Genomic DNA, 21,371 nt, shown 5'->3' with positions numbered 1-21,371 from the left:
TGTTCTCATCTTATTTTGAACATAAAAGCTACAATCCTGATCCATTAATATCAGTGGGCAGGGGTTCCTACTGATTTTGACAAGAGCAGGATCGCAGCCAAACAACCCAGGGTTACTTCTGGCATAGAGCATGTCTGCACTGCAGGTAACCTCACTTCTGTTTGGTGCAAAATGGGCTCATTTCATGTGGCTTGCTGCTGGCACAATATGAATTTGCTCACAGAATCCTTAGCAGGACTCACATCCTTTGCTATCACACAGTTGGGTTATTCTTGAGCAACTGGGCTGCCCCCCCTACAGATGCCTGGCTGCGATTTCTGGTTTCTATCGTCTTTTACCCATCATGATTTTTTAAACTTCTGGCAAGATGTGGTGCTGCATTATTGCAGCTTTTGTATTTCATATCTCATTATGAATTGGTACCTCACACAAGAGGCTGGGCCCTAGCACTTGCTCTGCACAGAGAAGGCACAATTTCTGCCCTTATCAACTTTGTTTAAAATCTCAGCAAGCAGAGCTGGAAAAGACCTTGGTCTGAGCAGGTGTGGATCCAGTATTTGCTTATGGGGGAGGAAGTATGAGCACTACCTTAACTCCAGAGCCCAGGTCAACCAGACAGGTAGACCTGGGCTCCTGTTTGAACTTTGGCCTCCATGGCCAAAGTTTGCTGGGTGGGTAGACCTTGGCACCTGCCCAGACATGGAACCCAGATCTACCTGCTGGGTAGACCTGGGCTTCCAGGCTGACTATCCTCTGAAGCTATTTCTTCCAGGTGGGTGAACCTGGGCCCCCAACCGTGCTTAGGCTGCTCCCATTCCAGCGGGTACCCTTCCCCGCTGGCACAAGAGTTTGGGAGGGGCACACACCCTTGGCCTCCCTTTCATATGCCCCTGGGCCTGAGACACTGGAGAGCTGCTGCTGATTAAGAAGAGATTGTCCTGGGCTGGTTGGGCCTATGTTCTGACATGGAATAAGACAGTTCTTTACATCTAAGTCAAGCCCCTGGAGAGCAATTGTACTAGATTTTTTAAATTTCTGTGGGGATAACCATGGGAATCTGTAGCAGCTCAAAGGCTTTCTTGCACCTGAACGACTAACAAATTTCCTTCAGCATAAGCCTTCATAGACTACAGTCCACTGCACTGAAAGTACAGCCCTATATGTATGTCTTAGTGATGGTGCAAAGCAACTGACACTCATTAAAATAATCAAAATCCTTTTTTCTCTGTTTCTCCTAATGGAAACCATTAAGACTGAATTTGGGCTTTTATGCAGGATCTAATTGGAATCTGTACTCTGTGAATCTCTTCTTTTGATCTTGGGCGGAGAAGTATTTTTGCCCAACACATTATTTTGCAGCCAGAGAAAAAGCAGCAGGCCAGTATATTGCTTTGCAACATGCTGCCATACCACTCTTCAGCAACGTAGATTATACCAGCCAGATGCGGGGGAGAGAGAAGCAGATTTATGTTACTTCATGGATGCTCCAGGTTAGTTGCATGCAACAGATGCCTCAAATCCTCACTTATCTGCTGTAAACAGCCAGTGTAAGATAAGCTCCAGCACGACCAATGAACTGTGTTGTCACACTACCACCTTGTGGACAGAATGGTGACCTCAGTGGAAGTCTATAACTGCTCAGCCTTTCCAGCAAAGCTCCTGAGGTGTTTGCCTAGGTCCAGGAGGAAGCGGTGGTGGTCTCCATATGGCTGTTATGCAGCCAAGTGAGACAGAAATAGCCTTTTCTCAGGGGCCTCAAACCACTTTGCCAGACAAAACATGGACTTGGGATTCCAGAAGCACCAGCTTATTTGGAAGGATGTTTGGTCAATCACAAAGATGTACTTGCCTAAATACTAAGTGGCCCAAATCACCCCTGCCCAAGGCAGGCAAGATCAACACAGTGCAGGTGACTTTGTCAGACTCAGCTTGCTCATCTGCATCCTTCAAAACCTCAGAGACTGGCTGCAAAGAGCTGCTTCAGCCCTTATACTAGCGTAGAGTCATCCAGGTCTAGCCCACTTGCCATTTATACTTCCAAAACCTCTTTCCCCTACTGCTCTAAGTTGCTGGTTTTCTATTGTGTCATACTGGTTGGTGACCATGCTCCCTCACCAGCCTTTTCTCAACTCCAGCCTGAAAATGCCACTTGTATGGAATAGATGTGGTGGATGAAGGAGGAGAGTGGGCTACCACAGCAGTGTGACCAGCCACAGATCAGCTTGTCCCCTGGCACCAGAACTGAGATGCCTTTAGTGGAGCCTATGAGGCACTGCTACACAGTAGTAGTACTGCTACACAGTAGTTCATGAGATCTGGCCATTAAGAATTACAGGTCTGGCTTCTCCATGCCCATTTCTGCCCAGGCATTCATGCAACTTCCTAACACTATCGTGTAAGGCATTAGCCCCGATCCATCGATGGCAGCTTGATAACTGCAAAAACATAAAAAGCACAGTGTGCAGACCCTCAGTGGAAGAAGAGGAAGAAAAGCTTTGCTTGTTACTGAGTTGATTTCCCACACAAACCAACTGCAATTGACTAGACCACATTACAACTGGAGTACATCCATTTCACTCCTTTGCAATGTTTTGGAATGGAGAGGCACACCATTAACAAAAATGCTTAGTTTAAACAAGAAAATGATCTTCAACGGCTGAGAGGAAGCAAGAAGTTTTGAGTTATATTCTTGTTCAAATACTATGTGACACAGTGAATATATGCGTTTATGCAGATAAATGAATGTGTACACCTTTTACTTTTAAAAGGTGTAGAAAAACAATTCAAAATGCTAGTCAAGGGAGTGTATAAAATAAAGTGAACATGTGTAGTGTGGGTAGTGACATTTCCAAATACCAGCTCCAGCTCTCTGAAGAATTATCCTCTACCCAGCCACAAAGATCTCCATGTGATCGCTGCCGACACATCTAGACCTCTCGCATTCAAGATTTAAGATATATTTCGTGGTCCAAAACCACAATTTGGAAAAAGTCTATCATTATAGACTTTCTGGTAGAAGAAAGATAGTTACCTGAAGAGATGGGACTGGCAGTCAGGACCTGAGTGTAGCGAGAGAACGAATGGCCTTGGTTAACATTTTTTGTCTCAACCCACAATTGTGGGAGGCAAACACAAATGAGCTAAGGAGAAATCTCATTTACACATCCAGAAACCTGCTGAGTATTTCAGTTGGCCATGATTGATTCTCAAGGCTCAGCCAGACAATCAATTTAGTTAGTTCCTTCTGCATGCATGCATGTATATATATTTAAAAAATAAGAGAGAGAAAGAGATGGGCTCTTTTTATTAACATTGGAATTGCCACTTAACATAGATTGTTCCAGCTAACCTCATTTATACTCATACATTGTTTATCCTTCAACTAAGTACCATCTCTCTGATCCATTATGAATGAGATGTCATTCTATTCTCCCTCATAATTTGCTTTTAGAACAATAGTCAGTCTGAAGCATGATTTCCATTTTCACAGGGCCTCTGCATTTGACATCAAACGTGCCATGTTCTGACTTTGCAATGAAGGCCTTTTTTTGGAACTTCCTTATTCTTCCTGTTCACTGAATCACACAGAGAACTGCATACAGTATTCCTAACCATTTTATATCCACCCCAATAATTATATTTAGAAACTTGCTCTTCATTTGCTGTGGTTGAGTATACATCTGTTCTGGGTCCAGATTCATGTGATCCTGCACTCACTCTCTCAGGTCTGTTTCAGATCTTTAAAGAGGGCATAGATTTAAACTAAGGGGAAAGAGGGAGGATGGGGCTGAAGGTGAACCTTTAGAGCAGCCATTTTCAACCACTGTGCCATGGCACACTGGTATGCCATGAATGGTCTGCAGGTGTGCCGTGGGAGTTTGGGGGAGGGTCATTTAATAGTAGGGCCATTGGGGGATGTGAGCCCCCCACCAACAGCATGGTGTGCCTTGTCAATTGTCAAAAAACTGATGGTGTGCCTTGACAATATTAGTACATTGTCCGTGTGCCATGAGATGAAAAAGGTTGAAAATCACTGCTTTAGAGAACTTGAGAGAAAGCATTACAAAGAAATGGCTGAACCACATAATACAAGCAGATGGCGAGTAGATAACTAGGCAAAAAGAACAGATTCTACCCGAAACAGGTTCTGTATATGAGATATCTGGGCTCATTGGGTGGTGGTGATGCAGGGAGTGGATGATGGAGGTGCTTCACTCACCAGTTTAAGAGCAAAGCTGAAGTAAGGCTGGCCAAGCTAACCCCAAAGCAAGCTGAAGACCTGCCCCAGAGAAGAAACGTTATCCAAAATATGCTGCAGTGGGTTGTAATCTCACTAGCTCCAACCTCTTGCTGCCACTTCAGAGAAAAAGCACCTCTACAGCAATGCTTTGCACTCAGTGGTATTTGGCCCACTTCCGTGGTGACCATGTGACACTACCCTGCCTGGTCCAACCTGACTTGGAGATGGCTGGGGCAGTGGTGAACAAGATTTGTCTATGCAGCTACCTGACCCTTCAAAAGAAGGGGAAGAGGGGGCAGAACAACTCCCCAATTGTTGGGCAAGTTACCCACTTCTGAGTATAGCTGCCAGGGTGGCACTGGGGCAGCCAAGTCAGTAACTGGCCAAGGGCCCACACCCATCAAAAGGCCCACATGTCTGGGTGCACCCTTGACCTTTCAGTACCTAACACATCATTGGAGGCAGGTGGAGAACCCATTGTTTTGCCCCAAGGGTTCCAGCAACACCAACACCTGCTATCTCTGGTGGTGTTTGTAAACGTGCTGGCCCATTCAAGCAGCAGGCGGGGGGGGGGCAGGAACCAGCGGGGTATCCAACCTTATAACCCGCCTGTTGCCTCCAGTGCCCACTCCACCCTATGCTACCCCAATCAAGCAGCAAGAATGGGGTGAGGGAAGCCTTGCTTTTCTTCCAGCACCCCTACCAAAGATCACAGTAGCAAGGCTGGAGGAGGAGGAAAGGAGTACAGTCATAGTCCTCTTCCCAAGAGTGGTTGCTGCTGCCTCCTCATCTACCCACTGCTTCTTCAAAAGTAGCTAGGCAGGATAACTTTGGGAGCAAATGAGGAAGCCTCTACTTCTGCTCCAAGCTCCTTGCACTCAGCCTACTTTGACAAAGTTGCAGGCAGACAAGGAAGTACTGGAGGGGAAGTGGCGGCAGCACTTATGGTGAGGGAATATAGACAGCTTTATGACACTTTGTTCCCCATTGCTTGCTGTCACCATCTTTGTCTCTCTAGGAAGCAAATCTCTCTTCCAGCACTGCCAGAGAAGAAATCAATTGACCGGGGGAGGGGGTTGGCATTTGTGGGGGGGGGGGGGAGAGACAATGTTTTTAATTGGAATTTTCAAGTTACATACCATAAACTGAGAAAACAATGAAAACCATAACAAAAAAAAGTGCATGGGCAATGTAGCCAGTTCATCACACAGTGTGACAAGAAAATGGAAGTGCCGTGCTGTGCTTATTGCGCCTTCTCTTGCAGAGCTCCTGTGAGACTCTGGGACACCACTCCGAGGGCACATACCCCACCGGCCTCCTGCCTAACCACCATCACCGCCACCACTACTCGCCCCAAGGGGTCTTCGAGGACTTCGCTTGCTAGAGCAGGTCGTGCACTGCTCCCCAAGACAGAGGTGGTGCTCCTGGAGCAGCTTCAGGCACAGTTGGGTCCACCCTGTGCGAAAAGGCCTTCCAAGTCCCCAGGCCAGGCCAAGCTACCTTATCCCACCTCCCAAGACTTCCAGAGGCACTTGATGCTTTAGCCCCCTTCCTCCTGTACACCCCTGCCCTAGCCACTGCCCATTCCAGCTGGTCCTCATCTCTAGGGCCCAGCACCCCCATCTTGAAGCACATAGAGAGCATCGGTGTCCATGTTCAGGGAGCTGGAATGACCTCCAAAATGCTCCACTGATCGGAAGGAGGCTCTGCTGGAGCAGGCTGTCCTGACTTGTAAAGTGGGAGGAAGGCAACAGGGAACATGGAGCACTCTAGGAGGTAAGATACAGTCAAGAAGGGAAAGGCAAACATCTGTCCTGGGGCCTGGCCTGACAGTTTCACCAACCAACCAACCGCTTAGTATCTGACTTGGCAGTGTCTGCCACTGTCATGAACACCATGTGGTGGAGATGTCCCCTCCAACACTTGGTGCTGTTCTGCCCAGCATTATCGTTTCTACTTATACTACCCCTCCAACCCTTACGGCCATCTGAATATCACTCACACAAACACACACAACCCTCAGGGCAGAAAGCAGGTTCTGTGTCCCACCAGCTGCTCTTGGGCAGCATCATATGCCCTGTCGCCCACTAGTTGCTGCCTATCCTGGGACTGTGCCCATAACAAGGTTCAAGAACCTAAATCCTGCCCATAGAAGAGAGATCCTGACTATACCCCTGTCCTGCAGGAGCATGGGGTCCTCCCTTCACCACAAGGCTGGCCATCTTCAACTTCTCCCTTCCTCCCTTGCAACTGTATATTTGTACATACCTGTTGGGGGCCTGTGGTTTTTAGCCTGATGTTGAGTTCTTCATTGCTGCAGCTGCTCCCTGCTAGTGTCGCCAAGAACTGCTGGTGGGGCTGGACACTGATATCGGCATCAAATCTCAGGTTTTCTCCAAGCCCAAGCGCAGAGACAGACACAACCAGTGGCTGCTAGCAGCAAAAAGAAAACCCCAAGAATCACTGGGGATGCTTCCCTGATTTACAGCTTTTTCTCTTCCTCACATCTTCTCTCTCTTCTGCACCTTCAGCAACATTCAGGGTCCAAGCCACAACCAGACCACCTCCAGGAGGAAGGAATAGGCAGCTTCAAGGTCCACACAATTTCAAGGGGAGGTAGGAGTTCCCCATAGGCCTCAGGCACCTAGGTTGAAGCACACTATAGCAGAATTGCCAAATGCATTTATTACTGCAGTCGGTGGACATCACACTTTCCACAGAAGTGTACGTGTATGTAATGAGTTCTCAATGTAGGTGATTGTTCCTCAAGTGTGTATATGGGGTGGAGGGAATGTCAGCCTCTAGCTTTGTGGTTGGACGCCAAGAAATGTTACAACAGGAAAAAGCCAATCAAACCTCCTTGTGCTGTCTTTGTGGGGCAAGGGAGTCTCCCAGAACCCAGCTGTGGCCCTCAGCCCCCTGTAGCAAACCAGAGGACCCTCAGCATGCACCATCAGCCACACAAGAACACTCATGGTGTCATGGGAGTGCTGAGATCCTGCCCTACACCTAGCAATGTGCGCCTGTACTCCTGGGGGCACATTTTCAGGAAGGAAGGTGGCACTCATGGGAATATGCTGCAAATGTCTCCTCTTCCCCCTTCTCACCCTCTAGTTACAACACCAAACTCTTGTGTATACCAATTTTAAAAGCCAAGCACCTGAAGGCACTTGGCTGCTGTAGAGGGATTAGGATGTTAATACGCATCCCACCCTCCTGCCTGCTGGAAAAGCAAACGACTCCAAGGGGTAAAGCTCTGCAGGCTGCACGGGGCTCTTACTGGGACCCTGCCAGAGATCTTCCCAGGAAGGGCCTATCACACCCACAACTCTACTGAGCGCAAGTCGCTGTTTTACAAATGTACAAGTTTCTCCCAATAAAGAGGCACAAGTAGAACTCCACCCATGTGTCTTGTGTTGTCTTCATCCTTCCCAGGATCTTCCTCTATCTCAGCTTTGCTGCTACAAAACCTTGGCATTCTGGTGGACACCTCCATTATGTGGTACCACTCAGTCTCTCCCACTGCCAGACTGTATCTACATATATTGGTTTTATAGCACTTTGCCATGATATCCTCCAAAGAAGTCTGTGAACTGTAATTTGGTTAGGTGCTGAGAATGAGTAGTTCGGGTCAGGCCCACTGACAGCTCGTTCAGACCCCAGTGGGGAAAAAAATCTATCCATCCCCCAGCAGAGGTGGACCAGCTAAAAATTCTTACACAACAAACACATGCAATATAGTCAGGCCCCAGACCTCCTTCCAAAGCACCAGGCCCCGGTAATTTGCACCGGCTCCCCCCACCCCATCGGCCCTGGTTAGAATTCCCTAGCCTCATTCAAAAAGCTACAATTCCCAGTGTTCAGCAGAAAAGCATTCAATTTAAGAGTGTAGGGTAAATACATCCTGCCCCCGCAGCAGATTTTAAACTGCAAACCAAAAAAAACAAGTTTTGGGCCAGAGCATCCACTAGGGAACCATGATGCATCACAGCTTATCAGACCCTTTCTTCAAATATAGTTCCTGAATGTATCACCAGCAGAGGGCAGCAAGAGAATTTGAACAAAATGCCAATGCCAATAAGGAAATTTACTACATGTGGGTACAAAAGGCCAAGAGAACAAGTCTCTGCTGGTGAAATTGCAGGGGAGAGGGTGCACAGGGTAGCCAGGTGAACCATCAATTGGTTCAGAAGAGCAGCGTTGGAGGAGGAGTGCTTAATCTTTTCTCCTATGATTTTTGAGATCTGTTGCCTCCAAAGCAAATATCAGCACCGGGGGGGGGGGGGGGTTTGATCAGAAAAGTGGCACAGCAGCCAAGAGTTAAACAGGTTCTCACCCCTACCCCTCCCTCACACACACCCCCTGCTCCACTGTAGGGGGGGGGCATGGCTGCTCTGAACTAACAAAAACTTGCAGAAGATCCATTCATGTGGATAGTTTCTGTTCTTGAACTGGCCAATGGTAGTCCCGTTTGCAGAGGCAGGTGACGAACTAGAGACAGAAGCAAGACAATAGGCTGGTTTCACTATTGCTCTTTGTTAAATCTATTTTCTTAGGATGAATGCACAGTTAAAGAGACAATAAAATCTGTCAGAACATTTGCTCCTAAGTACTGGAAAGTCATGGCTAAAAATGCACACCTTGCTGATTGGAAAGCTCTCAGCTACCCCCATTACATCAGAATCCCAGGCATAATAGAATCACAGGACCCAAAAGATCAAGTCCAACCTCAAACCAAAGTCAAAATGCTCCAGATTTTGGATCTTCAAACAGGTAAGCCACATGATACAGAAGTCACTGTATATGTCACTGAAATATGGCTGACTCCCACAACCTGAAACATTGATACTTCCAGAATGAAAGGCCTGCAAAACAGGGATGAGTGGCGCTAGCAAACCTACAGTATTACTAGTCAGTGGCACAATTAGCACACCTGATACTCTGGGAGAACGAAAAGGAAAACAGTGTTTTCAATGTCAAGAAGATCCATTCGTGTAATCTCAAACCATTCTGTTACACACACACACACATACAAAAGGCAAATGACCAGGCTAATGGTCACAAATGCTCATATGTTTAAGTAACACTCCTTCCCTGGGAAGAATATATTAAAAAGGTATAATCAAACACTCCCCCACGGCCATGTCCAAGCCATGTTTCAATCCTAAAAATGAACGATTCATAGGAGGCAAGGGGAAAAACAGCATGCTAACTTTGCAGTAAATCCTACTGTAATGAGTAGGGCTTACTCCCAAGAAAAGCACACAAAGATTTGCAGCTTGCCCATGTATTCCTTCCTGCCTTCCTGTATTTTAACCAGTTACAGACTGATAAGAGGGGCCTGTAAACTGGACATGTACTCAGGAGCCTTCAGTGAGGAACTTCCACAAAGCTTTTGAGAAAGTCCAAATACAGGTTGAAAATCCCTTATCTGAACTGCTTCGAATGGGAAGGTGTCTGGATTTCAGAATAATTGCATAAATATAATGTGGAAATGCTTCTGCTTACTCTTTTTACTGTTACCAATATGGGTGCCTGCTAGCCTCCTTGACATTTTTCAACATTGTCTGTACAGGTATGCACCACAGAGCAGAGAACAGAACTTACAGCCTGTACCTTCACTGTACGGAGCACAAGACCTTCTAGTGTTTACACTACAGAAAGTTATTTTTAAAAAGTCTTGGACAAAAATGCGTGCATTTCAGAATAGTCCAGATCTCAGATGTCCAGATAAAGGGTAATCTACCCGTATACAATTTCTACCAATTACCCCCATCTACAAGACAAAGGCAGGGTAGGAGAAGAAATTGGGAAAGGTAGGGTGATGGGAGGTGATAGATGGTTTGGCACAATGAGAGGATGCGGGGACAAAGGAGCGAATAAGCAGCCCATCCTGGGGCATTCCGTGTATAAATGCTTTTATGCGAATGCCCGAAGTCTACGAGCAAAGGTGGGAGAACTGGAATGTCTGGTGACAAGGGAAAATATTGACATAGTGGGCATAACGGAAACCTGGTGGAATGCGGAGAATCAGTGGGATACCGCAATCCCGGGCTATAAACTCTACAGGAGGGACAGGCAGGGGCGTGTTGGAGGTGGGGTGGCCCTTTATGTTAAGGAAGGGATAGAATCCAGCAAAGTAGAGATTGAAGGTGGGTCCGACTCCACCGTAGAATCTCTGTGGGTTAAATTACCAGGCTTGTGCAGCAATGTAATACTGGGGGCGTGCTATCGTCCTCCAGACCAGAAATCGGATGGGGACCTTGAAATGAGGAAACAGATCAGGGAGGTGACAAGGAAGGACAGGGTTGTAATCATGGGGGACTTCAATTATCCTCATATTGACTGGGTCAATTTGTGTTCTGGTCACGATAAGGAAACCGGATTTCTTGACGTGCTGAATGACTGTGGCTTAGATCAGCTAGTCAAGGAGCCCACCAGAGGACAGGTGACTCTGGATTTAATTTTGTGCGGTACGCAGGACCTGGTTAGAGATGTAAACGTTACTGAGCCATTGGGGAACAGTGATCATGCTGCGATCCGTTTTGATGTGCACGTTGGGGGAAGAATACCAAGCAAATCTCTAACAAAAACCCTTGACTTCCGACGGGCGGACTTCCCTCAAATGAGGAGGCTGGTTAGAAGGAGGTTGAAAGGGAGGGTAAAAAGAGTCCAGTCTCTCCAGAGTGCATGGAGGCTGCTTAAAACAACAGTAATAGAGGCCCAGCAGAGGTGTATACCGCAAAGAAAGAAGGGTTCCACTAAATCCAGGAGAGTGCCCGCATGGCTAACCAGCCAAGTTAGAGAGGCTGTGAAGGGCAAGGAAGCTTCCTTCCGTAAATGGAAGTCTTGCCCTAATGAAGAGAATAAAAAGGAACATAAACTGTGGCAAAAGAAATGTAAGAAGGTGATAGGGGAGGCCAAGCGAGACTATGAGGAACGCATGGCCAGCAACATTAAGGGGAATAATAAAAGCTTCTTCAAATATGTTAGAAGCAGGAAACCCGCCAGAGAAGCGGTTGGCCCTCTGGATGGTGAGGGAGGGAAAGGGGAGATAAAAGGAGACTTAGAGATGGCAGAGAAATTAAATGAGTTCTTTGCATCTGTCTTCACGGCAGAAGACCTCAGGCAGATACCGCTGCCCGAACGGCCCCTCCTAACCGAGGAGTTAAGTCAGATAGAGGTTAAAAGAGAAGATGTTTCAGATCTCATTGATAAATTAAAGATCAATAAGTCACCGGGCCCTGATGGCATACACCCAAGGGTTATTAAGGAATTGAAGAATGAAGTTGCAGATCTCTTGACTAAGGTATGCAACTTGTCCCTCAAAACGGCCACGGTACCAGAAGATTGGAGGATAGCAAATGTCACGCCCATTTTTAAAAAGGGAAAGAGGGGGGACCCGGGAAACTATAGGCCGGTCAGCCTAACATCCATACCGGGTAAGATGGTGGAATGCCTCATCAAAGATAGGATCTCAAAACACATAGACGAACAGGCCTTGCTGAGGGAGAGTCAGCATGGCTTCTGTAAGGGTAAGTCTTGCCTCACGAACCTTATAGAATTCTTTGAAAAGGTCAACAGGCATGTGGATGCGGGAGAACCCGTGGACATTATATATCTGGACTTTCAGAAGGCATTTGACACGGTCCCTCACCAAAGGCTACTGAAAAAACTCCACAGTCAGGGAATTAGAGGACAGGTCCTCTCGTGGATTGAGAACTGGTTGGAGGCCAGGAAGCAGAGAGTGGGTGTCAATGGGCAATTTTCACAATGGAGAGAGGTGAAAAGCGGTGTGCCCCAAGGATCTGTCCTGGGACCGGTGCTTTTCAACCTCTTCATAAATGACCTGGAGACAGGGTTGAGCAGTGAAGTGGCTAAGTTTGCAGACGACACCAAACTTTTCCGAGTGGTAAAGACCAGAAGTGATTGTGAGGAGCTCCAGAAGGATCTCTCCAGACTGGCAGAATGGGCAGCAAAATGGCAGATGCGCTTCAATGTCAGTAAGTGTAAAGTCATGCACATTGGGGCAAAAAATCAAAACTTTAGATATAGGCTGATGGGTTCTGAGCTGTCTGTGACAGATCAGGAGAGAGATCTTGGGGTGGTGGTGGACAGGTCGATGAAAGTGTCGACCCAATGTGCGGCGGCAGTGAAGAAGGCCAATTCTATGCTTGGGATCATTAGGAAGGGTATTGAGAACAAAACGGCTAATATTATAATGCCGTTGTACAAATCGATGGTAAGGCCACACCTGGAGTATTGTGTCCAGTTCTGGTCGCCGCATCTCAAAAAAGACATAGTGGAAATGGAAAAGGTGCAAAAGAGAGCGACTAAGCTGATTACGGGGCTGGGGCACCTTCCTTATGAGGAAAGGCTACGGCGTTTGGGCCTCTTCAGCCTAGAAAAGAGACGCTTGAGGGGGGACATGATTGAGACATACAAAATTATGCAGGGGATGGACAGAGTGGATAGGGAGATGCTCTTTACACTCTCACATAATACCAGAACCAGGGGACATCCACTAAAATTGAGTGTTGGGCGGGTTAGGACAGACAAAAGAAAATATTTCTTTACTCAGCGCGTGGTCGGTCTGTGGAACTCCTTGCCACAGGATGTGGTGCTGGCGTCTAGCCTAGACGCCTTTAAAAGGGGATTGGACAAGTTTCTGGAGGAAAAATCCATTATGGGGTACAAGCCATGATGTGTATGCGCAACCTCCTGATTTTAGAAATGGGTTAAGTCAGAATGCCAGATGTAGGGGAGAGCACCAGGACGAGGTCTCTTGTTATCTGGTGTGCTCCCTGGGGCATTTGGTGGGCCGCTGTGAGATACAGGAAGCTGGACTAGATGGGCCTATGGCCTGATCCAGTGGGGCTGTTCTTATGTTCTTATGTTCTTATGTTCTTATACATGTTCATCAGTATACACAAAGATTTTTAAAAGCAAGTGAAGCAGGACTTCCCTTTGCAGAAGCTGTGCTGATTCTTCCTTAGTAAAATTAGTTTTTCAGTATGATGAACCATTCTAGCTTTTAATACATTTCACCACTTAGCCGCACTAGCCATTAACTAAAACTCCCTCATTTATTTATTTTTAAATATTTCTGTACCAGCTTAACAAGAATCAGGTAGCATGCAACAACTGGAAAAGTAGACAAAAATACATATGGTAAAACAGCAGTTCAGCAAGATACTTGAATAGTAAGACACATTACAACTGAAATGGAACTGATATGCTTTGCAATCCCTCCTTAAAAGGATAGACAGCTACACACATTTCAAGAATTCATTCAAGAGCATCTGATATAAGAACATAAGAACAGCCCCGCTGGATCAGGCCATAGGCCCATCTAGTCCAGCTTCCTGTATCTCACAGCAGCCCACCAAATGCCCCAGAAGTGACCCACCAAATGTCCCCTATAAACAGCACCCATGCCTGGTTGCTGCAGGCCCTGAGGCAAAGCCCTGTATTGGGCCCCCAATTGTACTTATGCCTACCCTCTGATGGCACATTGGGTAAAAAACCATTGCTCAGTGCTACTGCTGCTGGTACTATGGGGGTTCAGGGGTCAGTCCCACCAAGTGGGCCTCTAATGGGTCTTTGACCAGTGCCTAACTTAGCCAACCAGCAATACCACTCCTGGTTGTAAAAGCCCCGCTTCTGATCAGGGTAGTTTCTCATATGGAGAAACACAAAGAACAAAACACAAAGCAGGGCTGTAGGTAACCATAGTTCATACAGCCAGAGGCAGTTTCTTTACTATGTCAGTACAGGCCATAAAGGGCTCTAGTCTAGAGGCATAACACCAGCACCTTTAAATGAGACTGAAACCATACTGGCAATAGGTGTGGTTGATATAGTATTGGCTGTGTGTATTCATGTCTCCTAGATACATAGCTGCATTTTACACTAGCTGAAGCATCAAGCTTTCTTCAAAGGCAGCCCCACATGATGAGTATTACAGGAGTCTAGACTGGAAGTTACAAAAACATGGATCAGGACTGCAAGATACTCAAGGAAGCCAATAAAGTACCTCACTGGCTATCTCCATGGACAGCGCATTACCCACCTTGACCTGAAACCCAACAACATCATTGTCTCCTCCACAAACACAGTAAAAATAAGTGACTTGGGCTGCGCCCAGACATATAACCCGTGTTATACATTGTGTTGCGCCAGCTGGCGCACTGTGCTGGCACATTCGAATACATGGGTGAGTATATTTGTGGAGTTACTTAGCAGGCCAGAGGGTTAGGTAGAAAGGAGCTGAAAAAAACCCAAACAATATAAGCTGATGGGTTTCTTCAGTATAATCAGCAGAAGCATTTATGGGCCCAGTTTGGACTTTGGTAAAGAACATCATCCACAGGGCTGCGATAATGCTTTTCTTCCTTAGCAGCTTCAGAAATGGTGAAGGAAGAACTCATTGGTTCAGCAGCTCACATCTGGAGGAGTTCTCACATACATCATGTAAGTAATTGAGGACCTTTTTTTTTTTAAACTAAGCTTCTTGGCAAAACAGATGTGGCCTGTGGACTCGGGTTTGGAGGCCCCTGCATATATTTATCCACTTGAGGAAAGGTGAGCCAGGGTTGAAAGCAGTTCTGTAGGCACTTTCTCAGTAGTCTATCAAAGCGAGTACAATGTCAAGAAATATCAGTGAACCTGCCACTTAAAATACAATTGAACATATAACGAAGCATTGTATTAACTGACTATTAATGGCAAAATTATTAAAGGCCAGGATGGGCAGAACACGTTTTCCAATAATTTTATTTAATCTGCTTGCCAGAAGAGTTGCTAGGATCCCGTAGGCAAAGTTCATCAGTGATATTGGTCCTTATAATTAGAGCCTCGCACTTTCTTTCTCCTGCTTGTGTTATACGTGCTGTTCTACCTCCCATCCATCAACAAGATTATTCACACCCAATACAAATTTCATTTATTAGTTCTGGTAAGGGCCTGGTAAGATTTGTAATAAATGATGAACATCTTTTTTGGCCAGAATCATCATGGGAGGGGACTAGCAATGGCTGTAGAAGCTATCATACTTGTTAAATGATGTGAATAAATATCTACGGTACTGTATGTTTAAAAGTGTCACTATTTCCTGACAATTAGCTAAACAGAATTTTAAGAATTTCTGCCTGGTTGCATACTCCCCCAGCCCAAATGTTAAGCTGAAAGATGAAGGCAGCGTGGGTGCAGGAAGCCCACTTTGTAGAGCCAGCATCATATACAAGACGGTAAAAAGTATTGACTGCTTATGTGGCACAAGTTAAGAAAAACACCTCGCTGTGCTTTTGGAAGCACAAGGGAAATTGTAAGCACCTTAATTCTAACTGAGGGTTTGTTAATATTTGAATTATGGTTTGAGCTACTGGCTTCTGTTAACAACCTGTTTTATTTTTAAAACCTGTCATTCATTAAATGACAGTTTTATTGTAAATTTTATATTTGTTTTATCTGTGAGTGGCTTTGAGTTTTAATGAACAGCAAGATATAAATTCATTCAAACAAATAAATATTTCATAAAGGATTCCAACTATTAGAGGAAGGGCAGAATGTTCATTAAAAAAAACTCCCTCGTTTTAGAGATAGTTCATGCTTCTCAGTAGTATCAACCAAGCAGCATAACTAGCAAAAGTGAATTTAACACTAGGCACAGAATTATAATTGAAAAGGAAAGGTGATTTAAGAAAAACCATTGGCATTGAAAGGAAGTAAGCATCAAAAACGTTAAAGTGGGTGTATACACCTAAATTTAAAAGAGTTGTCTAGGTCAGGCAGCCCCTGCTAACTGAGCAAAGAGGAATCTTTTTAAGCAATTGTTCTCCTATTCTTAGCTGTAGGACAGAAACTGGCACCCAAGAACAACTTTTTTTTCTAGCGGCTGATTGCTGCTTCATGTATTTTTAGATTGTAAACACTTTGGGACAGAGAGCCATCTTTTCATTTCTTGTGCTATGTAAACCATTTTGTAAACTTTTCTGTGTGTGGAAAAGCAATATATAAATATTCCTAATATAGAAAATTGTTTGAAGTTCACCTATTCTGAAATGTACATGCCCTTTTACCTCAATTCTGTATAAAAGTGTTCCTAATTTCATCTTTCTGCAAGACAGAAAACTCTTTTAAGCATTTGCTGGGCAGAAAGATTTAACCAACCAGAGTGAGGACTGACAAATTAGGCCAGCTAGAGAAGGAGGTGAAGAATAGCAGTTACTGTACTTAAGTACAACGTCACTATTGAAGTGATGCAAAAATTCTGGGCTTATCTGCAAATTTCTCTCCTTACTGAGGAAAATATAGCTAGCAAAGGAGAAGTCCCTCCCCTGCCTGAATAGATTCCCCCAGCAGTTGCCTTAAACAAACAAAAAACTTTTAAAAAAAGTTAGCCTTTAAAAAAAACAAAACTGGCAGGAGATCAGGTGAAAAATCTCTTGCAGTCACATCAAATATTCATATGTAGCCCAAAAGCTGTTGAGTGCCATTTTAACTGTATAGGACTGTATACAGGGCCACTGAGAGCTAGCATTGGGGCCTGGGGCAAGATGCCTGACTGGGCCCCCTTCCTAAATTTTCCTACAAACAAAAATGTTACTAGATTTTTTTAAAACAAGTTCTTGACTATTTTAACTTGGCATGAGCAAAACAAATATATAGAGTTCTACTTAATATGTCATCTAACAATGGTAATGCAGGTGTGCACTGGGATCACATATCTACCACGTGTGGTCACATGGTCGTCGAGGGCAGGCACCCCCACCCTCCGAATGCGAGGGGAACTCCGCTCCCCTCCTCACCAGAGGGTTGTCTGAGCCTCCCAAAGGCAGCGCATGTCTGAGTGTTGCCTCTGCAAGGCTCAGACTGAGGGAAATTGCATCTCTCGTGCAATTTCCAGTTTCCTCCATGAAACTCCATTTAACCTTCTTTCACCTGCTCAGGGGGAAGGGAGGAGTGAAGCCTGCAGAGAGAATGATTGATGGATTGTCAGCTGGATGCCCTCTCTGGCATTATTAAAGGACTGTTTTCCTTTAATTTAAAAGGCCCTTCTCATCAGCTTTGAGATAGAAAAATCTGTGGATACTTAGGTTATACCTGCAATCACTTGTATGACTATCTCTCTGCAACAGTAAAAAGCAGTTTTTTAAACTGTGATTTTAAAGGGATGCATTCTTCGCCTTCTCCAAGGATCAGCACATTCCTTCTTATTTGCAGGGGCCATTTGTGTTGAGTCAAATCCGTGTATAACAAGGCTGGACCTGTGTTCTCCCATACAAGCATGTGAGAGGGCATTTTCTCACCCCTCCACCCTCTGACATCCTTACTTTGAGTAATGCTACTGCTTGTCTCCCACCTCAGCAAAGTCCTCCTCACTTGCTTTTTCTTCTCCTAATAATGCACAGGCATCCAAGGACTGGCTTTCACTATCTTCCTCATTACTTTGTGATGATTTTGAATCAAAGCCCAGGTGAAATAAACTTGCCTGGCCTTTTATTTTTTTAAAACTTTCATCCCCTCCCTTTTCTCTTCTGTGCTGCAGACTTACATTTGTACTACATACTGTTAATTTCACCATCAATCAATGCTAAAACACATGCAGACTTGATCCAATGCACTGTGTTCTAGACACACACTAAATTAGAAGGGGTGGAGCCGACTATTGGGGCCTGGGAATTCTGTGAACTGAATTGGGTGACCTGCTAACAGGGCCTAGTAATAGGCTTACCAGATGTCCTGGTTTGACCGGGATTGTCCCAGTTTGGTAATGTGGTCCAGGCAGCCTGCCAGGTTGGAAATTCTGTCCCGGTTTCAGCTGAAACCATTCTCCTAGCTCAGTGGTTCCCAACCTGGATTCTCAGGGGGTTGTGGAGAGCTGGGTGCCACCATCCTGAATAGTTGGGCACTGAAATTACTTTAAACCTTTCTGGAAGTCTGCCATCTTGAAGGCAGTGTGTGTGAGAAAGTGAGGTGGGAGATAACTTTGTGTAGTGTAGTTATTGTGTGGCACTGTGTGTGTTCTCCAATATTAGGGAAGGAGGGTGGTGCAACCCTCTTTGCTGTGCAGACTCCCATTTCCTGGAGTACCATTTAAACCCCCCTTTTTCTGGTGCCTACTTCCATGCCAAGAAGCGGGAAAAAGGGGGTTATAAACCAGCGCTCCACTCCTCAGATCGGCAACCATTGTGAGGGTGTGTTGGCCTCCCATCCCCCCTCCCCAGAGCAGTTTAAATCCCCTTTTACCTCCAGCAGTTGCTGAGAAGCACAGAGCACTCCAGGGAATGGGAGGCCAGCACCCTCTCCACAGAGCAATCAGGATCAGTCTGGTGGTGGAGGCATTTTGATGCATAGTATAGTAGGGGTGAAGAGGAGGGACAGAGCATGTACCTGCTTGTACACAGCCAGTTCAACTCCCCCCTCCACCCCTAGCACTGATTGAGCAAGTTCCACTCCGGAGAGCAATCCTTGTTTCAGGGGAGGGAGCTATAGCCCCCCACTCCCCAGATCTCAGTCTAAATCTACTTTTTACCCTGCGTGGCAGGAGCCTAGGCTTTTGCCCTCAAGCCATGCCTGGTCTGAATAAAAGAGGGTTAAATTCCTTTAGTGGGGCTTTCTGTCATGCATGTGCCTGAGAGGAGATGCTGCAAGAGTAAAAGATGCTATTCAAGTCCCCCCACCCACCCAGTGCCACAACTGGTGATACTCCAGTTGGTTCCCGTTAAAGTCTAAAAATTATGGTAAGCCTACCTCGTAGTTCTTGTCAAAACACAAGCCCCTGATGCACCGCCTCCGACACATTCTCGGCATCACCTGGCAGGACAAAGTTCCAAACAACACAGTCCTGGAACGTGCTGGAATCCCTAGCATGTATGCACTGCTGAAACAGAGACGCCTGCGTTGGCTTGGTCATGTCATGAGAATGGATGATGGCCGGATCCCAAAGGATCTCCTCTATGGAGAACTCGTGCAAGGAAAGCGCCCTACAGGTAGACCACAGCTGCGATACAAGGACATCTGCAAGAGGGATCTGAAGGCCTTAGGAATGGACCTCAACAGGTGGGAAACCCTGGCCTCTGAGCGGCCCGCTTGGAGGCAGGCTGTGCAGCATGGCCTTTCCCAGTTTGAAGAGACACTTGGCCAACAGTCTGAGGCTAAGAGGCAAAGAAGGAAGGCCCATAGCCAGGGAGACAGGCCAGGGACAGACTGCACTTGCTCCCAGTGTGGAAGGGATTGTCACTCCCGAATTGGCCTTTTCAGCCGCACTAGACGCTGTTCCAGAACCACCTCTCAGAGCATGATACCATAGTCTTTCGAGACTGAAGGTTGCCAACAAGGGAAAGGCTAAGGTATAAAATAAATTTTGGGTAATAAGTTTGTTTTGTACTGTTCTGTATAGTTGGTTTTGTTATCGTCCAGGCCCCCTAGAAGCCTAAGCCCTGGGGATTTTGCCCCCCCCCTTCTTCAGGCCTGCCTGTAAAGAGACTGAGTTGCCCACCTTCTTTCTCCAAGGTGGGTTTTTAATAAAAATCTGTGTGTGTGTGTGAGAGAGAGAGAGAGAGCTGGCAACCTGCAGCAACAGAGGAAGTGGCTTCTGTTGGCATGGTTTTACCACCAACTACTTCTATACTACGTGGCACAATCTTTGGAAAAAGTGAACTGGGAAGTTATTATAACTGTGTTAAATGCAAAGGAGGACACATCACTGTTCTTGCCAAATCCTAAGCCTTTCACAACCTGACACACTAGATATTTTTAGCAGCTGAAGCTTTTCCACCTTAAATTTCTGTGCATTGGGTACTTTTGGAAGCATCAGAAGAGGGCCAGAAAAGGTGGGAACCCAGCAGGCAGGTCACATTTAAACTAGAAGGCTGAAAAAGCCTGGACAGTGCTTTAAGTGAACCAAGTACCTAACTACACTCAAAAGGGATATTATACTCAAAGACAAGCAACAAGGCCCTAATAGGTATTTTTCCTAGGAGGAGGGGGGTTTAGTGCAAAAATGCTGCAGGAACAGGTGGTGTTTCTCTCTTTCCAAGCCTGTCATTTCTCTACTCCATGTATGGTTCCCAGCAGGATTCCAAATGCATGTTTCGAAAAAGCATGAGTTTCAAATCCCAAGGGCAGGGGAAGAGCCTTGGAGCTGAGCTCAGAGCAAAGAGGCCATGGGAGGACACGTTTAGCATCTTCCTCCAGAGTTTTTCTGTCTTGTCCTAAAAACTGCTTTTTCCTAGGAAACACATGCCATAAAACTCTTCAAAATACATAGGCTGTACGACAGTGGTTCTCATTTAGCACCAGGACCCACTTTTTAGAATGATAATCTGTCAGGGCCCACCGGAAGTGATGTTATGACCAAAAGTGGCATCAAGAAGGAAAATTTTTAACAATCCTAGGCTGCAATCCTACTCACACTTACCCAGGAGTAAGTCTCATTTACTATCACTGTTAAAAGCATATACATAGTAGCCTATTAAAAGTACAGATCTGTAACATTTCTCCAAATGCAGTCACATATCATGGTAGCATCAAGTCTAATATATTAAAAATAAAATATTGAAATGAATGGGGACCCACCTGAAATTGACAAGCAACCCACCTAGTGGGCTCCAACTCACAGTTTAAGAAACACTGCTCTACGACAAATGCTCAAGTGCTTCTTGGCAGACAAGTGAAATTTTCCCTGAAGAAATGTTTGAAAAAACATTCACTGTCTTAATAGTCAAGAGAAATATTGAACTACAGACAGACAAAACAAAAATGTTAAACATGACAAAAGCTTTACTTAACTCAGCTGATAAAGTTTAGCTGCACCCCTTATCTTCCCTGCCTACACTATGATAAGGTGGATTTATTTAAAATGGGTTAGCTACTCAGACGCTCCCACACCTGTATAAATACAGCCACTAGATAAAGTAGATAGTATTTATGAGAGAAAAGTTATATACCCTTCAAAAGTTTATTAGAAACAAATAGGACAACAGTGATAAACCTTGTCTACAAATGAAAACTATTACAGCCATGTCCCTATCATTTCAGCCTTTCAGCAGCGTCATCCCACTGTGCTCCAAGAATCCTCCCAATCACCTTCAAAATTACTTCTTTCAGTGGAAGAAATTAAGAAGCT

General features: G+C 45.6%; 1 protein-coding gene across 1 annotated transcript in view; it reads left to right on the top strand.

The window, feature by feature from the left end:
* ASIC4 (acid sensing ion channel subunit family member 4) overlaps positions 1 to 7,641 on the top strand; it is a 96,032-nt gene extending 88,391 nt beyond the window's left edge. The window contains exon 11 of the mRNA XM_066611571.1: positions 5,505 to 7,641. Within this exon, the coding sequence (XP_066467668.1) occupies positions 5,505 to 5,624 (120 nt within the window). The 3' untranslated portion in view covers positions 5,625 to 7,641. The remainder of the gene's footprint in view (positions 1 to 5,504) is intronic.
* Positions 7,642 to 21,371: the final 13,730 nt, after the last annotated feature.

This window comes from Tiliqua scincoides, chromosome 1 (assembly GCF_035046505.1).
Source record: "Tiliqua scincoides isolate rTilSci1 chromosome 1, rTilSci1.hap2, whole genome shotgun sequence".
NCBI classification, from domain to species: Eukaryota; Metazoa; Chordata; class Lepidosauria; order Squamata; family Scincidae; genus Tiliqua; species Tiliqua scincoides.
Note: the sequence above shows the minus strand (reverse complement) of the source record. Positions and strands in the feature narration are given on the sequence as shown.